We start from the raw sequence: 25,642 nt of genomic DNA, 5'->3' as shown, positions 1-25,642 counted from the left end.
AGATGATATGGTATTCTTTCTTGAAATGTTGATAAAGATCTATTTCTTACCAAATGGAAATTAGAGAGGTCTTTATGATTTATATTGTGTGGGCCTCACATTGGCAAGATGACTAAGCCATAGATTTCCAAGATTTTGCCACCTTAAAGTGTTGTTTATGAGTCACTAAATTGAGAAAGAGGGGCTGCCACGTTGGGTCCTCATTTAGGACTCATCCAAGTCTTAATTTAATAATCAGTAATCCCTTAATTAATTAATTAACCTTTCATTAATCAATAATCAACCAATTACCCACATAGTTAATAATTATCTCAAATTACTTAAAATACTATTCATTTTTAATACACTTTTATACATCATACTATCATGGTCATGTGGTACCTTGTATGACACTAGTCTATAAATACACGGTATTATAGCTCGGACCGTATTTTTTCTCAAATTGCCAAACTTTGATGAAACTTATTTTCTTCGATTTGCTTGTCCGCTCACCTTCACGAATTTATTTATTCATTGTTTGAAATAGCATAATACTTATGATTCCAAAATAATCTCATTCCCGAGCTTTCGACTAACTTACGACGAAACATCAACGTACAAAAATGTGGGATGTAATATCTCATTTCCTATTTTATATCAACTTACTCATGGCGTCCTTCCACGTACGAAAACATGGGGTGTAACATTATCATTATCACAAACTATAGTCTGAATATAGATAAGTTTGGCACAAAATTATTATTTTTATAATGAACTACATAATACACTATCCTAAAACCATAACCTGATATTTTAATATCAACTGCTAATAACACAATTACTAGCCACTATAATTCGTCAAATTGCAATAATATTACGTGATGACAGTAATTAGATGGTGGATTAGTTGGACCATAATAGATGGTGAGATTTTTTATAAAATACAAAAGTTTAGGGTAATTTTTAAAATTGTTAAAAAATCAAACAGTAATATTTTGGGCCAAAAACAAGTCTAAAGCTAGTTTTGGGATTTGAAAATTTTATTTTCAAAATCTGCCAAAACATGAATGAAATCTATTAACAAACATGTTTTGCCAAAATTTTTGTGTTGTTATAAAACAATAAAAGAAGAAGAACAGTATTGCAAAGAAAAGTAGGGAGAGTGAATCTTATTGATTTAAGATGAATTACAATGAAATATAACCTCTCTATTTATAGGGAAAAAGTGATTTAACCACCAAATAACAAACCCCAAGATCTCTCCAAAATATAGACATTCATTTTAAATAAAACTCTATTTACAACGTGTTTCTATTACAAATCAGAAGAGATGAGGAATTTTTCTCAAGATAAAACGGAGTAAACCAATAATCATTCTTGTTTCTCTTGTAGCGACAAGTGAAAATTAGTTTGTCAAATTTTGAGCTTACACATCAGTTCTATAGACCTTTTAGTGTTAAATAAATATGTAACTATGTGCGATCTTTTAATATTGCTCGAGAATATCTTAAATAGTAACTAATTTGTCTCCGGTCAATTTTCAAGTTTCGACTTCTTCTCCATCATTTTGCCATAAATACACGAAGTAGGATTTCCTCCAAACCCTTACTGTTTACTTTTGACATTCATCAAGGAGAAGCAGGGAGCTTTTACTTTAGCACAAACTTCAACTATTTTGCAGTCCAAAATACAACTCATCTAAAACATTAAGGGGCAGAGCGACCCATCATCAAGAGAACCCCCCCCCCCCCCCTCCCCGAAAAAAAAAGAAGAAAAAGACAGAAAAGGAAAGTGCTCTTTGACCCCCTTAAGTTTTCTGCAATGTGCTGCCGAAAACATATACTACTTACTATTAAAGAAACTTTATCCCGAGAGCTTAAGGCCATTTCGGGAGGAAAACATCAAGACTCACTAGGAATAACGTTAAAGAAATGATAGACCTCTTCTTCATCGATGACTCCAACATCCGTCGAACAAACTGAACAGCATACATGTTTAAATGTCTCGCCAATATCAGAAGGCGCTTCAGCCTCACCAGATCCATGTCCTTTCTTACCCCTCTTTCGTTTATTTCCAAGCTGTGCCACTTGTTCGCTCTTGATCTTGCAATTGACCACAAACATTGCTCGGTACTGCGTAACATTCTTTTCATGCCTGCATTATCAAGATAACATCAATTCCGAATTGCAGAAATATTACTAGAAAGCTAACAAAATGAGAAATGAAAGCTTGCATTAGTGACAAAATGCACCTAGGCGCTTTCTTGATTGAACAGCTGACCAATTACATGCTAATGCTGAGCAATGGTTAAAATCGGATGGTAACTCAACAGGAGTCTCCATCTACAAGCTTACTATTCAAAATTTAACTGGGCAATGTCATATAGCTGCATTAGCTTTTCGAAGTATAGTAAGAACATGATACGGAAAGCTGTCTTCTGCAAATATGTTTTCAATTACTATTAATACATAGATGAAGAAAGAGTCACTTTACTTCTGTTATTGCATTGTTGGTCCCTCTTGTTCAGAACTAAACATGACAGACCCATTTTGCAAATGTCAATGCGAAGATTCAACAAGATCAGTAACACGTCAACTTCAGGTTCATAGAGATTCGGCAACACTACTAGCAAAAGTGGAGTTTCACATTCAAGTTCGAGATTCAAAGAGATCAAATATTTCTGGCTGTTCTGGCAACAGTACACTTTCAACTTGCCATTCTTTCTTTCCTAAAGCAAAAGGAAACCAGAGAAAATGGAAGAAGAATCAAATGAGTTTATCGTTCAGCTGGTTACTCCGGCTTTGGCCAAGTCATAACAGATTTCATTGCTTCAGGAAATTACTCTTTCCTAAAGCGAAAAAAAACCCAGAGAAAACGGAAGAAGAATCAAATAGAGTTTATAGTTCACCTACCTATCTCCTGTTCACAAGAGGTGCCTTCTTAAGTTCTAGTAAAATATTGACATCCACCATGTTGCAGAGAAGACATGATTTTCCCAAGCCTACTAGCATAATAGACAAATCAGAAAAACTCCTTAATTATACTGAATACTGTGACGTAAATCAAAGCAAGGAAAAGGTGATGGAGCTAGAAAAGCAGAACCTAAAGAGAAAACTCGAAGCAAATATCTAAGACAATGATTTTCTGATGAAGTGTGGGCATTAAATGGGAAAGACAACTAGGTGATACCTCAAGAACAATACTTGCTTGGTTTGAAGTGCAAAAGTTACAACACTTCTATATCCTATCTGTTATCTGATGCTTGATCTAGACTTAGCTTATCTGTCTCTGTCACTCTCACTAAAATAGGGGTCTTAATCAAGATCAACTTTTTTTCCATCCACCATCTTTTCATTTGCAGTCAAGCAGCAAGCACTAAAAACTCTTACCATCTCTTTGCATGTAGAAAATGTGAATTTCATTCCTTGTTTTTTGGTAAGTTTAAAAAAAACATTTGAACAGTAAAAAGAATAATATATTTTATCACTGATGAAAGAGAACTAAGCAATTGGAATTATGTACAGAGTTGAATCCCGAACGAAGTACATGGGTATTCTCCTAAAGTTCACGAAGAGAGTTGAGGAACTCAACAAACTGTGTCTTATGTGTCTTTCATGTTAGGTTCAGAAGGCAAACAACTTTAGATTATGCACTGCAACTTCCTCGTTTTTCGTACTACCCAAAGAAACAGGATTGTCATTTTGTCTGAGTCGACTTACAAAATTTCTGACCCGACTCTTCAGATAAAACAAAACAGTAAACATAGTGACAACTGGAGAGAAGCACAGTTACAGATTAGCTTACAAGAATTACAAGGACACTAGCAACAGAAGTTGAAGTAAGAACTCCATGAAAGCAAACATCCTCCGACTTAGGTCGTCCTTCCTCTCGGGATGGATATTTGTGGGTGGGGTATATTGATGTCATTTGGCGTTGAAGAGAAGTGTAACTGAGTTGTTCTAGCGCGCGCTTTTCTTGCTTTTATTTAGACTAAACTTATTCACTTTTTCCACTTCCCAGGCATTCAGCTGTGTCCATCTCTATAAAGCATAATGATTTGTCATTATCCACCTTCACAAGCTTACTGCCAAGTACTAACCATTTTATTAATTACTATTACTTATTGAAAAAGAAACTTTCCGAATAATCCTTTAATATTTGCTTTCACCAAATCTAAACTGAACCAGGTTATTATCTGTTCCAATCATGCAAGAACACATCTTTGATAATGCCATTCCCGATCCAAATACAGTTTTTTAATAATTAATCCTAATCTAGGTATCATTGATGCAAAAACACCATAACAGTAATGTTGATTTCTCTTCTTCACCAACATTTTTTTGTTTACATTAGAAGGCTATTTCATGTCTACCGTGTATCTGGTTGATCGTTACCCCTTTTGCTCCTATTTCATCAAAAGGGATTATATTTGACTTTTACACCATTATTACAAATGCTAAACTCGACCTCTACATATTTAGTGCACCCTGGTAATCATTGTGAGCAACATCCAAATATCTGAAATGATACTACAAATCAAGGTGCAACAGATAGCATACAAAACTTTATGGAGAAAAGATTCTCTCTACAACTCTGCAACATGGGATGTCTCTTCTTCTCATTGCTTGATAAACTTCGCTAAGGGTTGCAAGTACTTCCTATAAAAGCACGACCAATTTCCTTTGAGTGAGACGATCTGGTACCACTAGACGATGAAGAAATAGAGAAATTAAAGGAACTTAGGCATTGGAAGTGAATAAAGACAAGTAGATGCAACAGAGGCGGAGCCAGGATTTCAAATTTATGGGTTCGAGATTTTAATCGCCTTAAGTTACTGGGTTCTAAATTAATAATTCATATATATTCAATGAATTTTTTAAGACAAATACAAGATTCGAACCAAAACTACTGGGTTCAGCCGAACCCGCTCTCGGCACTCTAGCTCCGCCCCTGGGATGCAAGAAGATCCAAATATTTTGGCTGATTGTTCCTACAATAAGTTTCACCATTTTCAAAAAATAATGATCTGAAAAAAGAAAAAAAAATCGGAAACCGCCTCTCTACCTTCAAGGTAGGGGTAAGGGTCTGCGTACACACTATCCTCCCCAGACGGCCAGAACCCCACTTGTGATATTACACTAGGTTTGTTTTTGTTGTAATGGTATGAAAAAGACCCAAAACCAGTATATAAATCCGAGAAAGCAAGAAGATCCAAATATTGAACTTAGAAGGAAGTCCAGTTCATTTAATATTGGAATGAAATGGACCTGTATTGAGCAAATGGATATAGATGATTCATATAGCCTAGAAAAATCAATTGCGACTGAGGCTTAGTTGATTGATTAATTGGCTGAAGAAGATCCAAATACTCCAGTAGTAAAGTAACAGAGTCGTGCAATCAAATATATTCTTTTTAACATTCAAATTATAAGAAAATTCTAAAAACAAGAAAAGCAATACCTTTGGCAATCTAGACAAAGTGTGGTAAAACAAGCTGGACAATTAAGGATGGCATCGGAAGTACGACCACTTCTTTTCTTTTGGACCCAAAGTTCATCCTTGTCATCAAGTTCTGAATCATAAAATTCTGGCTTGATGGAGTAGTCTATCTCATCATCATCAGAAACTGACAAAACATCAATGTAAATATAAATTAGAGAAATAATCCCATAATAGTGTAAGAGCAAGGTTCCATCCAAAGGAAAGCTTTCTTATCTGAACAGTCCAGAGGATTTGGCTTTTGGGTTTAACAGTCTATGCATATAAGCAGAGAATTATCATTCTTTTCCTTTATAACCAAGAAATTCATGAGGACCCACGGCATACAGTTCAAAACTCCAAGGATAATGGGCCCACACCTCTACCTCTTTCTCCACTTAATATCAGCTTTTGTGTGTGAAAGTTCGAACCCATGACGTCCGCCTAACACACATATATTCTTACACTATACCAAAGCACTGAATTATCATTCTTTACACCCAAAAAGAGAGACAAAAGAGGTAGAAAAAGGGGGATGTTGGGAGTCCATAGCTCTAATTGGAAAAATATTCATATTGGGAAATTAAGGGTTGGTAGGTTAAGTTCAACTACATTAAGAAATGAGTATAACAATCCACCAATCAACTATGATTAAATTCAAAAATTCAACTAGTTGGGGTGGCTATCACACTATAATTTTGAGCAATAAACTACCAAAATCCTCCTACTTTATTCGAGTTCAGGACCAGCTATGTGAAGCTCATAATGGCTGAGTTATATTAAGAATTGAGTACTAAAGAAAAGGAATGTTCAATGGGTTTGAGTAATCATGAAAACATTGGTATCCAATATCCATAGGATGAGAAAAGATTGTTTAACTGAGAAAGGAGGAGAAAGAGCTACCGCCTACCTATTTGCTCAGAGTGAGAAGGCGATTCCTCTCCCTCTTCTCTGTGATGTTCGTTTATGTTTTTCATCTCTTTTTTCCGCCGAGAATCGAGATGTCCGGAGGAGTTTTGCCGCCGTGCCGGTGACTCTGTAAGTCGGTAAGCGGTGAGCCTGTAGCATAAACGTGAATGGAATAATTTAACTCAAAAAATGGTCCTTTTAAGTTTGAAATTTCTCTTTTTGTTTTTCATCTCTTTTTGAAATCCTAGCAAGGAAATGAAAGTTTTTGGCCAATATTGTCCCTTATATTTGAGCGTAAATTTATTTTGGTCCCTTAAATATAATTTTGAGTATATTTAATCCCTTAAGTATGCTAAAGTGGAGCACATTTAGCCTCAGTGACAGAATATGTCAAAGATCAATTACGGGGTTGGTTTCGGCATTCGCTGTCTTTTTAATTTACTTATCGAAAATATTTTAAAACACACACTAATAGTACAGAGCTGATAAATTTAACATTTTTAACATTGAAACTTTTACTTTTAAAATTTTCGGTTGATTTTTTCAAAAAGAAAAGTTAAAATTTGAAAAAATAATGCTGCCAAGATCACTTCTAAGCATATTATTGAAGCAAACAAATAACCAGATTGTATTATCACTTTTTGCCCGCGCCAGAAACTATTTACATCTGGTAATCAAAAAAGTATATAAAATTTGTATATTAACATACAAAATGTGTATATATACAAAATAATATACAAATTGTATACATTTTTTGGTTATTATTTTTACAGTAGCCATACAATGTCATTTTCTCATTGGAAATTGGCACATAGGAGATATTTTCAAGGACAAAATTTTAGAAGACATTATCTAAAAATAAGGAATTAACACGATAATTTGCGTTATCCAATAAAAGGAGAGGATACATTTTGCTTCAGAGAAGAAGATTTGAGTCATGAATTAGAGTTGGTGTGTTACCCAATAAAAGGAGAGGAAACATTTTGCTTTAGAGTAGAAGATTTGATTCATGAATCAGAGTTGGTTAACACCGTTATTTTTTTAACACATTCTGTCAGTAAGACTAAATGTGCTCCACTTTAGCATACTTAAGGGACTAAATATGCTCAGGGTTATATTTGAGGGACCAAAATAAACCTACTCTCAAAGATAAGGGATAATATTGGTCAAAAACTCACGAAATCCCAGCAAATTTCTTTTTAAGGTCAATAGTCAAACACATACGTAGCCCTGTTCCTTTTTTTATTTTGACACTTAGAACTAGGACTAATACCTATTAAATATTTACACTACTTCTGTTACATAACGATAAATTTAATGATATAATATGATATAATAAAATTTAAGTAACAATTAAAATATTGTATTTAAAGTAACAATACAATACAACAAGTAATACAAAACGATCAAATTTGCCGTTGTATCACTATAAAATAATATCTAAATTTGTCAAAAATCTCTATGTGATTAATGAATTTAATATTTTACAACTTATGATGCCCTTCAAACATCAATAGGTCGCTTAAATTGTGACGACCCGCCCAGTCGTCTTGAGAACTAATGCCTCAATCCCCTATTAACTATATTTCCCAAGTTTATTTCTACTATTTTGATTTATCGGGATGTTCGGTTTTGAGTTTCGGAGAGTTTTGGGACACTTAGTCCCTAAATGAGAGCTTAAGTGTTGGAAAGTTGACCGTGGTGGGAACAGTGTGAAGACGGCCTCGGAATGGAAATCTGATGGTTCTGTTAGCTCCGTTGGGTGATTTCGGGCTTAGGGGCGGGTTCGTATTGTGTTTTGGAGGTCCGTAGCTAATTTAGGCTTGAAATGCCGAAAGTTGAATTTTTGAAGTTTCCGGTTCGATAGTGAGATTTTGATCCGAGGTTCAGAATGGAATTCCGGAAGTTGGAGTAGCTCCGTAGTGTTTAATGTGACGTGTGTGCAAAATTTCAGGTCATTCGAACGAGGTTTGATAGACTTTTTGATCGAAAGCGTATTTTTAGAGTTTCTGGAATTCTTAGGCTTGAATCCGATGAAAAATAGGTATTTTGATGTTGTTTTGAGTGTTCCGAAGGTTGGAACAAGTTTGAACGATATTTTAGGATTGGTTGGCAGGTTTGGTTGAGGTCCAGGGGGCCTCGGGATGATTTTGGATGGTTGGCGGAAGGATTTTTGGAGTTTGGGAGTTGCAGTTTCAGCTGGTTTTTGTCATAACCGCACTTGCGGTTTGGGTTCCGCAGGTGCGGAGCCGCAGAAGCGGCGGAGTAACCGGAGAGTGGAAAAGGAGGAAAGGCAACAGGGATCGTAGAAGCGGGGTCTTCATTGCAGAAGTGGCCCCGCATCTGTGAAAGGATAGTTGTAGATGCGGAAATCGAGCCTTAAGTGAGTAGTCGCAGATACGACCATGGTTTCGCAAAAGCGGGACCGCGGTAACAGCTGGGCAGAAATATAAAATTTTGAGGGTTTAGTTTCAAAAGTGGGAAATTAAATTTGGAGCTCGGGAGAGGGCTATTTTGAGAGGAAATTGAAGAGGAGATCATTGGGCAACGATTTTTTAACCCTTTCTAGTTATATTCCATCAATCTATAGTTAGTTTCATCATTTAATTTCGGATTGGAGATGAAAATTGGGGAAAAGTTGGAAGAAAGTTCTTAAACCTAAAATTCGACCTTTGATTGGGAATTTGATATTAGATTTGGATAATTTTGGTATGCATGAACTCGTGAGAGTATGGGGATTCTGAAAATATAAATTTTACCCGATTACGAAACGTGGACCCGAGGGGCATTTTGGTCATTTTACCTAATTTCGCGTATTAGCTTAGAATTTCTTTGTAGAATCAGTTACTTGAAGTGTTATTACATTATGCAATTGAATTGAATAGATTTGGATCATTTGGAGTCGAGTACTCGTGGCAAGAGCGTAGTTTCGGGTTGATTTTGAGCTGGTTCGAGGTAAATGGCTTGCCTAACCATGTGTGGGGGACCTTTTCCCTTAGGATTTGGTGTATTTGGTAATTGAAATGCCTTGTACATGAGGTGACGAGTGCGTACTTGTGCTAATTGTTGGAAATCTAGCTTTTATTAAGTAATTACTAGTATGTTTCCTTTCCTGTTTTTATTACTCGCACTATTAAGCCTGTTGTTAGCTTAGGAAAGCATGTCTAAGTGATTTAATTGTTTTATTTGCTCAAACTGCCTTACCTGAATTCTGTGCAGCATGCTAGGCTAGAATTACTTGTTGCCTTAATATGAAATTTGTCATTTCTGAATATTTTCCTGTTGCTGGTGTGTATTTACATTGGAATTACGGATGTGGGATTCCGGTAGATCCCCCTTGTCTGTTTATTTGGGACTACAGATGTGGGATTTCGGTAGATCCCCATGCACAGTTATATGGAACTATGGGACTGCACCCGGTAGATTTCCCCAATACTCGGTATTTATATTTAGGACTACGGATCAGGATTCTGGTAGATCCCCGCGCACTGATAGTTGGACTACGGGATAGGATTCTGGGAGATCCTTCGGATATATATGATGGACTACGGGACGGTATCCCCGGAGATCCACTGGATAGATGTAATTGGGACTACAGGACGGTATCCTGGAAGGTACCCCGGTTGTTATCTCTGTGTTGAGTTGTATTTCCTTTCCGTGATTATTTTGCCTCTGTTCTAGTTGATGTTGCTCTTTTTATTCTATGTTATTTCTTACTGTTGTACTTAATTATATTGTCTTGTTCTACACTGTTATACTTTGTATTTTATTTAACCTCAGTAGGGCCCTGACCTTCCTCGTCACTACCCAACCGAGGTTAGGCTTGGCACTTACTGAGTACTGTCGTGGTGGACTCATGCCCCTTTTGCGCATGTTTTTCATATGCAGATCCAGGTACTGCGACTCAGTCCTATCACCCTTGAGGCGAGGCGACTGCTTTAGCGACTTCGAGGTATATCTACCGCGTCCGCAGATCGAGGAGTCCCTTTGTATTCTAGTTTTTAAGCATTTGCCCTTTTGTATTTCTTTTCCTTGTTAGGTATTTTGGAGTTAGAGTACTGTGTAGTGATCTTTAGCTTGTGATTCATGGGTTTCCGAGTCTTGGAGATATGTATTGGTTTCTAAGAGTTAAATATTGTGTATGCCGAGCGACACTTTTAAACACTGTCTTATTATTCTAATTCCATTTTAAATTGTTTTACTTCCGCAAATTGGTTTATTTTCCGCAATTTAGGCTTACCTAGTCATAGGGACTAGATGTCATCACGATGGTTCATGGAGGGTGAACCGGGGTCGTGACAAGTTGGTATCATAGCTTTAGGTTCATAGGAGTCATGAATTACAAGCCGGTTTATTAGAGTCTCGCTGATCAGTACGAAGACGTCTGTACTTATCTACGAGAGGCTATGTAACTGTTAGGAAAATTCCATTTCATTTGATTTCCTTGTCGTGCGATATTTTTACATCACAATTCTAAACTTCTGTCTTTTATTCCCTCACAGCTAGTGAGGACACGTGCTACCCGAGATGATCAGGCACCCGCGCCCCCCTATTGCAGTCGTCAAAGGCCGAGGTCGGGGTAGAGGCTGAGGATGCGCACGTGGTGCAGCCAGAGCACATGCGCGAGCTGCCTCCTAGGTACCACTAGCAGTTCCAGCCGGAGTCCAGGCACTTGACACGCCTGCTGCTACTACTACTCCAGCCCTTCAGGAGACTCTGGCACAGTTCATGAGCATGTACACCACTGTGGCTCAAGTAGGGTTGATTCACCTTGCTGCAGCTACATCTCAGGCCGGGGGAGGAGCATAGACTCCCGGACTCTTGAGAAGCGAGTGCATGTTGAGCAGGTCCCTGAGATTATTGCTATACCGCCTGCAGTGCTAGTTTAGCCTAAGGACAGGGCAGCGGCTTCCGAGGATGAGCAGCTGAGGCTTGAGAGGTTTAAGAGGTACAAGCCTCCTGTATTTAGTGATCTAGTATCGGAGGATGCTCTGGATTTCTAGATGAGAGTTACCGCATTCCCTGTACCATGGGTATATCAGGATCGAGCGGGGTTTCCTTCACTACTTTCCAGCTTCGAGGAGCCTCCTATGAGTGGTGGCGCACCTATGAGTTAGACAGTACGGATGAGGCTGTTTCGCTCACTTATACTCAGTTTTCAGATCTGTTCCTGAGAGAGTATGTTTCTCAGAGCCTCAGGGATGCATGGCACGTAGAGTTTGAGCATTTGTGCAAGGGTACTATGGCTGTCTCAGAGTATGTTGTCCGTTACACCAGTTTGGCTAGGCATGCACCAACCTTGGTTTCTACTGTTAGCGAGAGGGTTCGCCGGTTTATTGAGGGCCTTATTACCAGCATCAGGTCTAGCATAGCTCGTGAGTTGGAGATGGATATTTCTTATCAGCAGGTGGTGAGAATTTCTAGGAGGATTGAGGGTATGCATGCTAGGGAGAGAGAGAGGAGAGGGAGGCCAAGGGGTCTCGAGAGTCGGGCCATTTCTCTAGTGCCCGTGCCCTAGCAGCAGGTCGTCATGGTAGGGATTATATGAGTCGCCCTATTCATTCAGCTCTTCCAGAAGCCAGCGGTATTCTAGCTCCTCCTAGACCTCAGGAGCCTTATTATGCACCTCTGGTATCTAGCGCACCTCCTGCGCGGGGTGCTTTCGGAGGTCAGTCCAGCAGACCTGGCCCGAGACAGTCACAACCACCATGTCCTCCCATACCTTGTTTTGAGTGTGGTGACACACGTCATATGGTGAGGGATTGCCCCAGACTTGGGAGGGGTGCACCTCCATAGACTTTTCAGCCACAGCGTGCCCCGTAGAGTTCTCAGGCTATGGTTACAACTCTAGTTGCTACCCCACCTACTCAGCCAGCCAGAGGTGGAGGTCGGGGAGGCAGAGGTCGCCCTAGAGAGGGAGGTCAGGCCTGATACTATGTCCTTCCTACCCGTATCGAGGTTGTTGCCTCTGATTATGTCATCACAGGTATTATACTGGTTTGTCACAGAGATGCATCAGTTCTATTCGATCTAGACTCCACTTATTCTTATGTATATTCTTATTTTGCTCCGCATTTGGGTGTATCTTGGGATTCTTTGAGTTCCCCTATTTATGTTTCTACTCCTGTGGGAGATTCTCTTGTTGTGGACCGCATCTATTGATCGTGTTTTGTTGCTCTTAGTGGTTTTGAGACTAGAGCCGATCTATTGTTGCTCAGCATGGTAGATTTTGACATTATCTTGGGCATGGACTGGTTTCGCCCCATTATGCTATTCTTAATTGTCACGCCAAAACTGTGACGCTGGCTATGCCAGGTTTACCGCGTGTTGAGTGGAGGGGCGCTTTAGATCACACTCCGAGTAGAGTTATTTCTTTTCTTAAAGCTCAGCGTATGGTTGAGAAGGGGTGTGACGCGTATTTAGCTTATGTGAGAGATGTCAGTATTGATACCCCTTCAGTTGATTCAGCCCCAGTAGTACGGGATTTTCCCGATGTGTTTCCAGCTGATCTTCCAGGCATGCCGCCTGATAGAGATATTGATTTTGGCATTGATCTGTTACCGGGTACTCAGCCCATTTCTATTCCTCCGTATCGTATGGCTCCTCTTGAGTTGAAGGATCGGTTACAAGAATTGCTTGATAAGGGTTTTGTTCGGCACAGTGTATCACCTTGGGGTGCTCCTGTCTTGTTTGTGAAGAAAAAGGATGGTTCTATGCGTATGTGTATTGATTATCGCCAGTTGAACAAGGTTACAATGAAGAACCGTTATCCTTTGCCTCGTATTGATGATCTGTTTGACCAGCTTTAGGGCGCACGGGTGTTTTCTAAGATTGACTTGCGCTTAGGTTACCATCAGTTGAAGATTCGAGAGCCAGATATCCTAAAGACTGCTTGCAGGACTTAGTATGGTCATTACGAGTTCCTTGTTATGTCATTTGGGCTGACCAATGTCCCAACAGCCTTTATGCATTTGATGCATAGTGTGTTTTAGCCATATCTTGACTCGTTCGTCATTGTATTTATTGATGATATTTTGGTATATTCCCGGAGTTGGGAAGATCATGAGCATCACTTGAGGATTGTGCTTCAGACTCTGAGAGAGAAGAAGTTATATGCTATGTTCTCGAAATGTGAGTTTTGGTTGGATTCAGTGGCATTCCTAGGCCACGTGGTATCGAGGAGGGCATTTAGGTGGATCCAAAGAAAATAGAGGCCGTACAGAGTTGGCCCAGACCATTCTCAGCTACGAAGATCCGCATTTTTCTTGGCTTGGCGGGTTACTACCGTCGTTTTGTAGAGGAGTATTCATCAATTGCAGCCCCTATGATTAGGTTGACCCAGAAGGGTGCTCCATTTCAGTGGACGGAGGAGTGTGAGGCGAGCTTTCAGAAGCTCAAGACAGCATTGACTATAGCCCCAGTTTTGATATTGCCTACAGGTTCGGGGTCTTATATGGTCTATTGTGATGCCTCAAGGATTGGCCTCGGAGCGGTGTTGATACAGGATGGTAGGGTGCTTGCCTACGTGTCCAGATAGTTGAAGATACATGAGAAGAACTACCCTGTTCACGACCTTGAGTTAGCTGCCATTGTTCACGCCCTGAAGATTTGGGGCCATTATTTATACGGGGTTCCCTGTAAGATTTATACTGACCATCGGAGCTTGCAGCACCTGTTCAAGCAAAAGGATCTAAATTTGCGCCAGAGGAGGTGGTTAGAGTTGCTGAAGGACTATGACATTACTATTTTGTATCACCCGGGCAAGGCCAATGTCGTGGCCGATGCCTTGAGTCATCGGGCAGAGAATTTGGGGAGTTTGGCTTATTTACCAGCATTGGAGAGGCCTATGGCAATGGATGTTCAGGCCTTAGCCAGGCAGTTTGTGAGATTGGATCTTTCAGAGCCTAGTCGGGTTCTAGCTTGTGTAGTTTCTCGGTCTTCCTTATTTGATTATATCAGGGAGCGGTAGTATGATGACCCTCATTTGCTTGACATCAAAGACAAGTTTCAACACGGTGATGCCAGAGATGTGACTATTAGTGATGATGGGGTATTGATGATGCAGGGTCGGATTTGTGTACACAATGTTGATGGGCTTCGGGAGTTGATTTTGGAGGAGGCCCATAGCTCGTGGTATTCCATTCATCCGGGTGCCGCGAAGATGTATCAGGATTTGAGGCAGCACTACTGGTGGAGGCTGATGAAGAAAGATATAGTTGGATTTGTAGCTCAGTGCCTTAACTGTCAGCAGGTGAAGTATGAGCACCAGAGACCGGGTGGGTTGCTTCAGCAGATAGATACTCCGGAGTGGAAGTGGGAGTGGATTACCATGGACTTTGTAGTTGGGCTTCCATGTACTTTGAGAAAGTTCGATGCTATTTGGGTGATTGTGGATCGGCTGACCAAGTCCGCTCACTTTATTCCTATGTGTACTACTTATTCCTCGGAGCGGTTCGCGGAGATCTACATCCGGGAGATTGTTCGTCTGCATGTTATTCCGGTTTCCATCATTTCAGATAGCGGTACTAATTTCACATCACGGTTCTGGAGGGCCGTTCAGCATGAGTTGGGTACTCGGGTAGAGTTGAGTATAACATTTTACCCTCAGACGGACGGATAGTCCGAGCGCACTATTCAGATTTTTGAGGATATGCTCCGTGCATGTGTGATTGAGTTTGGAGGGTCTTGGGATCAGTTATTACCATTGGCAGAGTTCGCCTACAACAACAGCTATCAGTCCAGCATTCAGATGGCACCATATGAGGCTTTATATGGTAAGCGGTGTAGATCCCCGGTGGGTTAGTTTGAGTCGGGTGAGGCCAGATTATTGGGCACAGACTTAGTTTAGGATGCTTTGGAGAAGGTTAAGGTGATTCAGGATAGACTCCGCACAGCCCAGTCTAGACAGAAGAGTTACGCAGACCGAAAGATTCGTGATATTTCCTATATGGTTGGAGAGTGGGTTCTGCTTCGGGTTTCGCCTATGAAGGTCTTTATGAGATTTGGGAAGAAAGGGAAGTTGAGTCCGAGGTTTATTGGCCCTTTTGATATATTGAGGCATGTTGGGGAGGTTGCTTATGAGTTTGCCTTACCTCCCAGCTTGGCAGGAGTTCATCCGGTATTTCATATTTCGATGCTCCAGAGGTATCACGGTAATCTATCGCACGTGTTGAATTTCAATTCAGTCCAGTTGGACAAGGATCAATCCTATGTTGAGGAGCCAGTGACAATATTGGACAGGCAGGTTAGAAAGCTGAGTCAAAGAACATTGCATACGTGAAGGTTCAGTGGCAGGGTCAGCCAGTCGAGGAGGCGACTTGGGAGACCGAGCAGGATATGCGCAACCATTACCCTTATCTTTTCACTACTTCAGGTATGTCATTATGCTCGTTCGAGGACAAACGAATGTTTAAATGTAGGAGGATGTGACGACCCGGCCAGTCGTCATAAGAATTAATGCCTCGATCCCCTATTAACTGCCTTCCCCAAGTTTATTTCTGCTATTTTGATTTGCCGGGATGTTCGATTTTGAGTTTCGGATAGTTTTGGGACACTTAGTCCCTAAATGAGAGCTTAAGTGTTGGAAAGTTGACCGTAGTCAAAACAGGGTGAATACGACCTCGGAATGGAAATCTAATAGTTTTGTTAGCTCCGTTGGATGATTTCGGGCTTAGGGGCGTGTTCGTATTATGTTTTGGAGCTACGTAGCGAATTTAGTCTTGAAATGCCGAAAGTGGAATTTTTGAAGATTTACGGTTCGATAGTGAGATTTTGATCCGAGGGTCGGAATGGTTCCAGAAGTTGGAGTAGCTCCATATGTTTAATGTGACGTGTGTGCAAAATTCCAGGTCATTCGGACGAGATTTGATAGACTTTTTGATTGAAAGCGTATTTTTAGAGTTTTTTGAATTCTTAGGCTTGAATCCGATGAAAAATATGTGTTTTGATGTTCTTTTGAGTGTTTCGAAGGTTGGAACAAGCTTGAACGATGTTTTAGGATTGGTTGAGGTCCCGGGGGCCTCGAGATGATTTCAGATGGTTGGCGGAAGGATTTTTGGAGTTTGGGAGTTGCAGCTTCAGCTAGTTTCTGTCATAACCGCACCTACGGTTTGGGTTCTGCAGGTGCGGAGCTGCAGAAGCAGTGGAGTAACCGTAGAAGCGGAAAAGGAGGAAAGGCAGCAGGGACCGCAGAAAAGGCGTCTTCACCGCAGAAGCGGCCCCGCATCTGCGAAAGGATAGCCACAAATGCAGAAATCGAGCCTTAAGTGAGAATTCGCAGATGCGACCATGGTTCCGCAAAAGTGGCACCACATATGCAGTAACAGCTGGGCAAAAATATGAAATTTCGATGGTTTAGTTTCAAAAGTGGGAAATTCGATTTGGAGCTCGGGAGAGGGCGATTTGAGAGTAAATTGAAGAGGAGATCATTGGGTAATGATTCTTTAACCCTTTCTAGTTATATTCCATCAATCTATAGTTAGTTTCATTATTTAATTTCGGATTGTAGATAAAAATTGGGAAAAAGTTAGAAGAAAGTTCTTAGACCTAAAATTCGACTTTTGATTGAGAATTTGACCTTAGATTTGGATAATTTTGGTATGCATGAACTCGTAAGAGTATGAAGATTCTAAAAATATAAATTTTACCCGATTTCGAAACGTGGGCCCGAGGGGCATTTTGGTTATTTTACCTAACTTTGCGTATTAGTTTAGAATTTCTTTTTAGAATTAGTTGCTTGAAGTGTTATTTACATTATGCAATTGAATTGAATAGATTTGAACTATTTGGAGACGATTACTCGTGGCAAGAGCGTGGTTTTGGGTTGATTTTGAGTCGGTTCGAGGTAAGTGGCTTGTCCAACCTTTTATGGGGGACCTTTCCCTTTAGGATTTGGTATATTTGATAATTGAAATGTCTTGTACGTGAGGTAACGAGTGCGTAATTGTGCTAATTATTGGAAATCCGGCTTTCATTAAGTAATTACTAGTATGTTTCCTTTCCTGTTTTTATTACTCGCACTATTAAGCCTGTTGTTAGCTTAGGAAAACATGCCTAAGTGATTTAATTGCTTTATTTGCTCAAACTGCCTTACCTGAATTCTGTGAAGAATGCTAGGCTAGAATTACTTGTTGCCTTAATATGAAATTTGTCATTTCTGAATATTTTCCTGTTGCTGTTGTGTATTTACATTGGGACTACGGATGTGGGATTCCGGTAGATCCCCCTTGTCTGTTTATTTGGGACTACGGATGTGGATTCCAGTAGATCCCCCTACACAGTTATATGGAACTACGGGACTGCACCCGGTAGATTCTCCCAGTACAGGGTAGTTATATTTGGGACTACGGATGTGGGATTCTAGTAGATCCCCCTGCACAGTTATATGGAACTACGACACTGCACCCGGTAGATCCCCCCAGTACTGGGTATTTATATTTGGGACTACGGATCAGGATTCTGGTAGATCCTCGCGTACTGATAGTTGGACTACGGGACGGGATCCCGGAAGATCCTTCGGACATATATGATAGACTACGGGACGGTATCTCGGGAGATCCACTGGATAGATGTAATTGGGACTACAGGACGGTATCCTGGAAGGTACCCCGGTTGTTATCTCTGTGTTGAGTTGTATTTCCTTTCCGTGATTATTTTGCCTATGTTCTAGTTGTTGTTACTCTTTCTATTTTATGTTATTTCTTACTGTTGCACTTAATTATATTGTCTTGTTCTACACTATTATACTTTGTATTTTATTTAGCCTCAGTGGGGCCCTGACCTCCCTCGTCACTACCCGACCGAGGTTAGGCTTGACGCTTACTAAGTACCGCTGTGGTGTACTCATGCCCCTTCTGCGCATGTTTTTCATGTGCAGATCCAGGTACTGCGACTCAGTCCTATCACCCTTGAGGCGAGACGACTGCTCCAGCGACTTCGAGGTATATATGCCGCATCCGTAGACCGAGGAGTCCCTTTCTATTCTAGCTTTTAAACATTTGCCCTTCTGTATTTTTTTTCCTTGTTAGATATTCTGGAGTTAGAGTACTGTGTAGTGATCCTTAGCTTGTGATTCATGGGTTTCCGGGTCTTAAAGATATACATTGGTTTCTGAGAGTTAAATATTGTGTATGCCGAATGACACTTTTAAACACTGTCTTATTATTCTAATTCTGTTTTAAATTGTTTTACTTCCGCAAATTGATTTATTTTCCGCAATTTAAGCTTACCTAATCGTAGGGACTAGGTGCCGTCACGATGGTTCACAGAGGGCGAACCGGGATCGTGACATAAATACAGACTTTAACACGAAAGGTCTTTAGAATTCAGCATTTGACTAATAAAGTATTTGTCTGTGAATCAACTTACACAAGCAAGGTCTTAAAGCAGGTTTATATGTATAAAACACATATGTTGAATTTCCCAATGGTTGCGAAATTGCTTGACATGAATAAAGTTTTATTTAGACCTCGTGAAAATTATGAAAAATTTCTTGGTCATATTGTATCTCAATAAAATTAGTATATTTATGTTTGTTGGTCCATCTACGAGTATAATAATGTGATAGCAAGATATAATTTCACTCACGTAGATATATCATAATGGAATTAATCATATATTGCATTATGAAATATTCTTATAGTTTCGTCTTAACCTAACAAATATATTCCAAATTTTGCTGCTTACACAATTATAAGACACTCATATACATAAAGTTTGATCTCAGTTATCTGTATACCTGTAATGATTTATTGCTTAATCGTGTAGAGATAATTATCATTAATGAAGCAAATTGAGTACGTGTTTGATCACGAGATACACATGGAGCAAAATATATGTTTTTATTTTGAAAACGAAGATTCCAACAATAATAATTTTGTGAAAGAAAATGTAGTAAGCATATCACATTTAATGGATAAATACATTAAAGGAGACAGAATGAAGCATGCTTCACCAATTACATTTTGACTCATGTGTATGAGGCGAAAAATCAGACCTACCAGGTGGATCAATGATCGAGGTCAACGCTACACTACTACAAGTAGCAAGAGTGGTCGAAGCAGCTTTTACCCGAGAAGATTGAGATTGATTTCCACAGGGAGCTAGATATTGGAATTAAGTTTCTATCTAAATTGGAGTTGCGTAATTATTCCTAATTGCACTTCTATTCATAATTGATTTTGATATTACTTCTAATTTTATACTACTAAGATGCTAAATTAGGCTATGTGAAGCTAAGAGTAAACTATTAAAGATTGTCTAAATAGGTAAAAGGCACTAGGGAAGTGACTTTCTCCTAGGTGGATAATTGACGGATTCTCGAGTCTAAGGCTAGATTGTCATATTTGGGGAGTATGATATAACCATTGCACGATTCTACTCACTCTATACCTCTCGGTAGTTCGAGTAATTTTGCCCTAATTGACTTTCTCAAGACTAATTGAATATGATAATTTGTGCAAGCAATAGAGGTTCAAGTTGGGTATTACTATCTCTAAGTTTAACCATTTAATTGGGGCTATCAACCTCTTGAATATGCCCCAATTTCTTGTTGGACCAATTTCATGGACTTAGTCTCTCTTTCTCAAGAAGAACCAAAATCAACTAGGCAAAAACTAGTATTTGCAACCATTAATTCAACATTAAAACCATAAATTCGTCCAAATATCAAACACCCATAGACATTCAAGCCCTAAACACAAGACCCATCAATTACCCATACTAGAGTTGAGCCACAATCCTAGCTAATGGTTCTAGCTACTCATGATTATAGAAGAAAACAAATAAATAGATGAAATATTTAATTACTAGATAAAACTTGAAGATTCAATGATGAAACTAAGCTAAAATTACTCAAAATAGAAAAGGAGTATTGTTCACGAGAACAACTGATCGTTAAAATACAACTCATGACCTAAAAATGGGAAAAGAAATTATTTATACTAGGCCGAAAATTCTGGACAAAAATACCCCAGCGGGGCTAGTACGAACCACACAAAATCGAGTGTGGCCGCACTAAGGCTCTTAGCTGAAACAATCTGCTCTCTCAACTTGGCTACCGCGGGCCGCACAAAATGCATCGCGGTCGCGGTGGCTTCTATTGCGGTCCGCATAAAATGGACCGCGGACCGCATTGGAAAGATTCCTCCAACTTGGCACTCTCTTAACTTGGGCTTTGCGGACCGCACAAAGTCGAGTGCGGTCGCAATGAAGTCAATGCGGTCTACATGAAATGCTTTGCGGTCGCATTGCTTAGCTGCCTGAGATGAGCACTCTCTGAACCTCCTCTTTACGGACCGCACATAATGGAGTGCAGCCGCATTGGTCCTGTTTCACTGAGCTTGGACTTGTTCTTAGTACTTGAGCATGTTTCACTCCTTTTTGAGCTGGTTTTGACGAATTGTCACCTTGTTGATCAACCCTGCAATCAAGTACAACATATGAGTCTTTGAGACTATTTTGTACACATTTTTAATCAAAACTTAAGTAAGAAGGGGTGTAAAATGCATCATAATCCCTAGTTATCAACTCCCCCAAACTTAAGCTTTTGTTTGTCCTCAAGCAAACAAAATAAGACTCACCCCTTAAGAGTAAATCCAAAAAAATTCAGCTGACCTAAAGTGACCTCATCTAGCATCAATTGGGACTAACAATTGCACTCAATTCAAATGAATCTTTAACAACATTCACTCTTTTAAACACCATGGATTTAGTGTGACACAAGAGCCTCAAGAGTTGACTCAACACAGCAAAGAAACTCTTTCTATTACTTTGGTCATTATGGAACCCAAACTCACACATCCTCGACTCTCTCTAAGAAAACCTCACATTTGGAATAGTAGAACTCAGAACGAGGTTAATGGAAATACACTCATCTCTCTCAAGGAAAAGTCACAAGTCCGGATCTAAGTATCATATGCTTGTCCATTATGTGAGTCACCACTAATGTAAGCTTCATTTAACTCAAGATTATATAGGGCTTTTGTGGAGATATAGTGAAGGCTTTTGGTTCACAGTAGGAAAAGTTTGGTCTAAGTAGGTTCCATCTTCCCTTTAGCACTTCTTTTTCTTCATTTTGGCACGCATTCACTTGATTTTTTTAAGGCATTTCACTTCTTTTTAAGGGGTTAGAGAGACACATTGTCACTCTTTCTTGTTCATTTCAAATCTTTTCTCCTTTCTCAACTTTCCACACCTGTCATTCTTTGCTTTTATTGAATCCATTTATTCTTTTCTACATTGAACATTCTTTTTGTCTTTTTGCTTTTCTTTCTTTTTCATTGCCTTTCCTTTTCTTTATTTTGCACCTTTTTACCACTTTGTTGCAATCCTCGTCTCTCCTCCCATACTTATACTTTTACTATGTGCTAAGGAAAGATCGGGTGCCAAGAGAGGGTATCTTTAGAACGGGCAATGGCTTGTATCGTGGTCTTGAATGAAAAAGGTCTAAGGCTCAAAAGGGTTGACTAGGAATTTTATCATTGGTAAGCTATGTAAGTGTTCAAGATATCCTTCGGATCAAGGAGAGCCTATAATCATGTCTCAAGTCAAATTACACTTAGGATTTCGCCTAAACAAATATTCAGGGCAAGTTCTAGACCAATGGCTCGGGACTTGGACTTGTAATTCAAATTGTCACCACACAAACTATGGGATTGCTAAAGATACAGAGTCGGGGGCCCACAACAACCTTATATAAGATTTTAGCATACAATGGTCCCGAAAACCACTTGATGATTATCGGCCAACACAAGAGTCTCAAGATCACAACTTTCACCATCTTATACACAACGATTTGTTTTTGATCATAGGATCAAAGGCAAATGTGTTAGGCCTAAGTGAAGCTTTGCTTGAGGCACCCTTACCAACTAACTACTAAAAGCAAAAATAAAATAGACTCAAACCCTTAAGAAGGTTGTCATGCCATCCATCATCGGGAAAAGCCACCTAGTTCACACAAATTCCGCCTTTGGAAAGAACCGTGATATTAAGAAAACCAAAGTATTATTGCAAAAACTCAAAATAAGAAGAATATATACAAGAGTGGATTTAATTGAATATACAATAGGGAGAATAAATATATACATAAGAACGTAACATTTATATACAGACCCAAAGTAAAAAGTACAAAAAATGCAATGAATGCTAAAATTATATACATACCAAAGATAAAAAGGAGAGAAAGCATAAAAATATTGTCATATATACAGTCATCCAAATATCCAAATAGGGCAACCCCTCAAATGAAAGTTGGCATTGTCCTTAATGCCAATTGACCAAAATAAGCACAAAAATAGAGGAGAGAGGAAAAAGAAACTCTCTATGGGCCCTCCGTCCGCATGGGATCCTGAGTCTGGGTCCCTGAGTCCTCTGTCTGCTCGGGAACCTGTGACTAGCTCCATATGATATGTGGCTCTGCTGGGACCTGGGCTGAGTCTTGGGCTGAATCCTGGGGCTGGCTGGAAGAACCTCCTTGCGGGTCCTCCAACTGTATAACTGCATCATCGGACTAGGGAATCACCCTCTTCCTCTTGGGTGGCCTCTCAGACTCCTGCTCTGGCTGGGGCTGGTTGCTGGTGCTGGGTCATGCAATAGCAAATCTAAAGGCAGGTGATCCGCCTTCAACCTCTCAACCTCGACCCTTAGCTCCCTCACCGACTCTTTTGAAGCCCGAGTCTTCCTTATTTTCTTTGCCTCCATAGTAAGTTCCTTGAGTGTTTTTCCATGTTCAACAGCGTCCGTAAGCAATTTCAGGTTCTCTAGGATCTTCTTCTGGTTGTCTAGAAGGTCCTTGAGAGTGTCCTCAATGGACTATGGGACCTGTGGAGGAGGATGTGCTGCCTGAGCTGCCACAGTAGTAGATAGTATAGACAACTTAGAAGTAGCTGTCGGCATCCAGTTGTTGATGCTGGTAAGGGCCTGACTCAGACGATGGGCAATCAATGGGTATGCAGTGGTGGAGGGTATCTCTGGAGTTGTAGTAGTGGATGGACCTAGGTCCATGTCTGCTGAAGTGGAAGGAGGCTGAGTAGGAGCCACTACCACAACTGGCTCTTCAGACTGGCCAGTTAAAGTAGTGGCTTTGCCCTTAAAGTGTTTGCTCTTGGGGTTGTCATCACCCTGTAGGCTATACCATGAGAAAGGTGCTTTTGCCTTCACTTTCATATCAAATTTGTGCTTCTACACATTTAAGTCCTCCAGGTACATTGTCAGGAAGTTGGGAAAGGGATAAGATCTGTCACCTTCATTCACTACCCGTGTAATAACCCGAGACATCACATTCTCGACGTTAATCAGGTACCCCGCCATGATAGATGCTACCAAAATTGCCCGGTGAATAGGGAGTGAGTTGTCGTGGGTGGTGGGGTCTAGCCTGCTGCACACAAATGTCTCCCACCCCTTAGCCTCAAAATTGAAAGTTCTCCTCAATATCTTCACTCCCGCAGTCAACCACTCGGGGGTAGTACCTGGGATTGCCAAGCACTCTGCCAACCAAGGACGAGCTTCCTCACCCAATGCCATATTCTCCAAGTACAAGGACTCATCCTCCTCTGTAAAGCCCATGTAGTCATTTATGGTCTTGCCATCAAATTTCACCTTTAAGTTCCGCACTTTGGTGACTGTGGTACCCTTTTTGATGTGGGCCACATTGGTGTAGAACTCTTTCACCAAATGCTCATTGGCGTCCTCCATATGGCCTATGAAGTAGTCCCATCCAGCTCTATCTATGAATTGCCTCAACACATTAGGGTTGTGAGGCAAAAGGTCCCGGGTGATGATTTTACGCTCAGGTATCAATTTCTTCTTGGTCCACCACTCTCTGAACTTGTGGTAGGAAACCTCACAAACCAGTCCTGCCATGCCTCCGTATTTCTAGTCCTTTCTACCCCACCTACTTGGGGCTCACCCCCTTCTACTTCATCCCCTTCTTCTGCTAGGGGACCCTCTCCGGATAGTGAAGCTGTAGGAGAGGTGGAATACTCATCGACACTACCTGCAGCTGAGCCCTCAGACGACTCAAAAGATATCTACACTGATGCTTGGGCAGTGGGAGAGGCTGGAGGTGTATCCCTCAACCTGTTCCTCTCCGGTAGTCAGGAACATACTCTGGCACGGGGTCTGATGATGCCTATCAGGAAGGCTCATGCTCACTTCCTGATTGGTCAATAGCTCCGTCTGCAGCTCTTATAATCCTCCTTGTGTTCTTTATGTTTTGTCGGACTTGCGGGGTCACTCTTATCATTCCTTGTCCCCTACCACGGGAGGACTCTTCTCTTCCTGATTATTTACCACCTTTACCTCGTGATTTCACCATTGTCTGCAATCAACATTTATTTTTGCTTTGTTAGTATTAGTAGAAATAATGAAACTCAGAATTGCAGGAAAACAATGCCAGTTAAAAGTTGCAGACTGCGGACCGCACAAAATGAGGTACGGCCGCAAAGAGGCAACCGTAGACCGCACAAAATCTATTACGGTCCACACAGAGGTGGGGTTTAGACTACCCACTCTCTAAATCTATGCACCGTGGACCGCACAAAATCCTTGCGGCCGCGATCCTCAAATGTCAGTATTCAGAACCTAGTCTACTGCGGTCCGCACAAAATGGCAATGCGGACTGCACAGGGGCACCGTAGACCGCACAAATTCCACCGCGGTCCGCACTGAGTGCCCATCATTAGCACCAACCTAAGGTTCATGTTTTGTTCATTTTTAGTCTAATTGTTCACCTATTAAAGATTCCTAAGTGTTGCCTCAGTGTTTTAACTACTTAGTCCTAATTAAAATAGTATTTAACTAACCTATGCTACAAGATTGAAAGAAAAATGGGAAGGGAATGAGGAAGAACTGAGAAAAACAAAAATTCAAAGAGAATAATAAAATTAAACAATTGAGAAGGAATCAAAGTTACTAGAAATGAGATGCAGTGATGATTAATGAGCCTTACTAGCTAATTGCGTGCAATTTAGAGAGATGAACATTAGTTTTTGTGCTTCTAAGATTAAAAAGATCGAAAAGTTCAAATGGAGGGCCTCACGTCATATTTATAAAAAAAGGTCCCGGGCCCCAACTCACCTACACACCGCGAACTGCACAAGCACTTGGAAATTGACCACTGCGGACCGCAAGAAATCCAGTGCGGCTGCAGTAGACCACCGCGGATCGCAAAAAATGCAATGCGGCCGCGGTGGAAAACTTTAGAGACTCCCTACTTTTGTCAAATAACTTCTACGGTCCGCATTGATTTCTTGCCCCCCCTCCCCACAAAGGCCTTTGT

At 40.4% G+C, this 25,642-nt stretch overlaps 1 protein-coding gene across 1 annotated transcript; it reads right to left on the bottom strand.

Annotated features, from left to right (window-relative positions):
• Positions 1–1,603: 1,603 nt before the first annotated feature.
• LOC104219822 (uncharacterized) lies at positions 1,604–6,569 on the bottom strand. The gene is made up of 3 exons (XM_009770560.2): positions 6,368–6,569; positions 5,440–5,605; positions 1,604–2,133 (listed from the first exon to the last, which is right to left on the bottom strand). Exons 1-3 carry the CDS (start codon positions 6,432–6,434, stop codon positions 1,881–1,883), a joined length of 486 nt encoding a protein of 161 aa, XP_009768862.1. The 5' UTR covers positions 6,435–6,569; the 3' UTR covers positions 1,604–1,880.
• Positions 6,570–25,642: the final 19,073 nt, after the last annotated feature.

The sequence above is a fragment of the Nicotiana sylvestris genome, chromosome 11, assembly GCF_000393655.2.
Source record: "Nicotiana sylvestris chromosome 11, ASM39365v2, whole genome shotgun sequence".
In the NCBI taxonomy this organism is placed as follows: Eukaryota; Viridiplantae; Streptophyta; class Magnoliopsida; order Solanales; family Solanaceae; genus Nicotiana; species Nicotiana sylvestris.
This window is presented reverse-complemented; position numbering and strand designations above follow the sequence as displayed.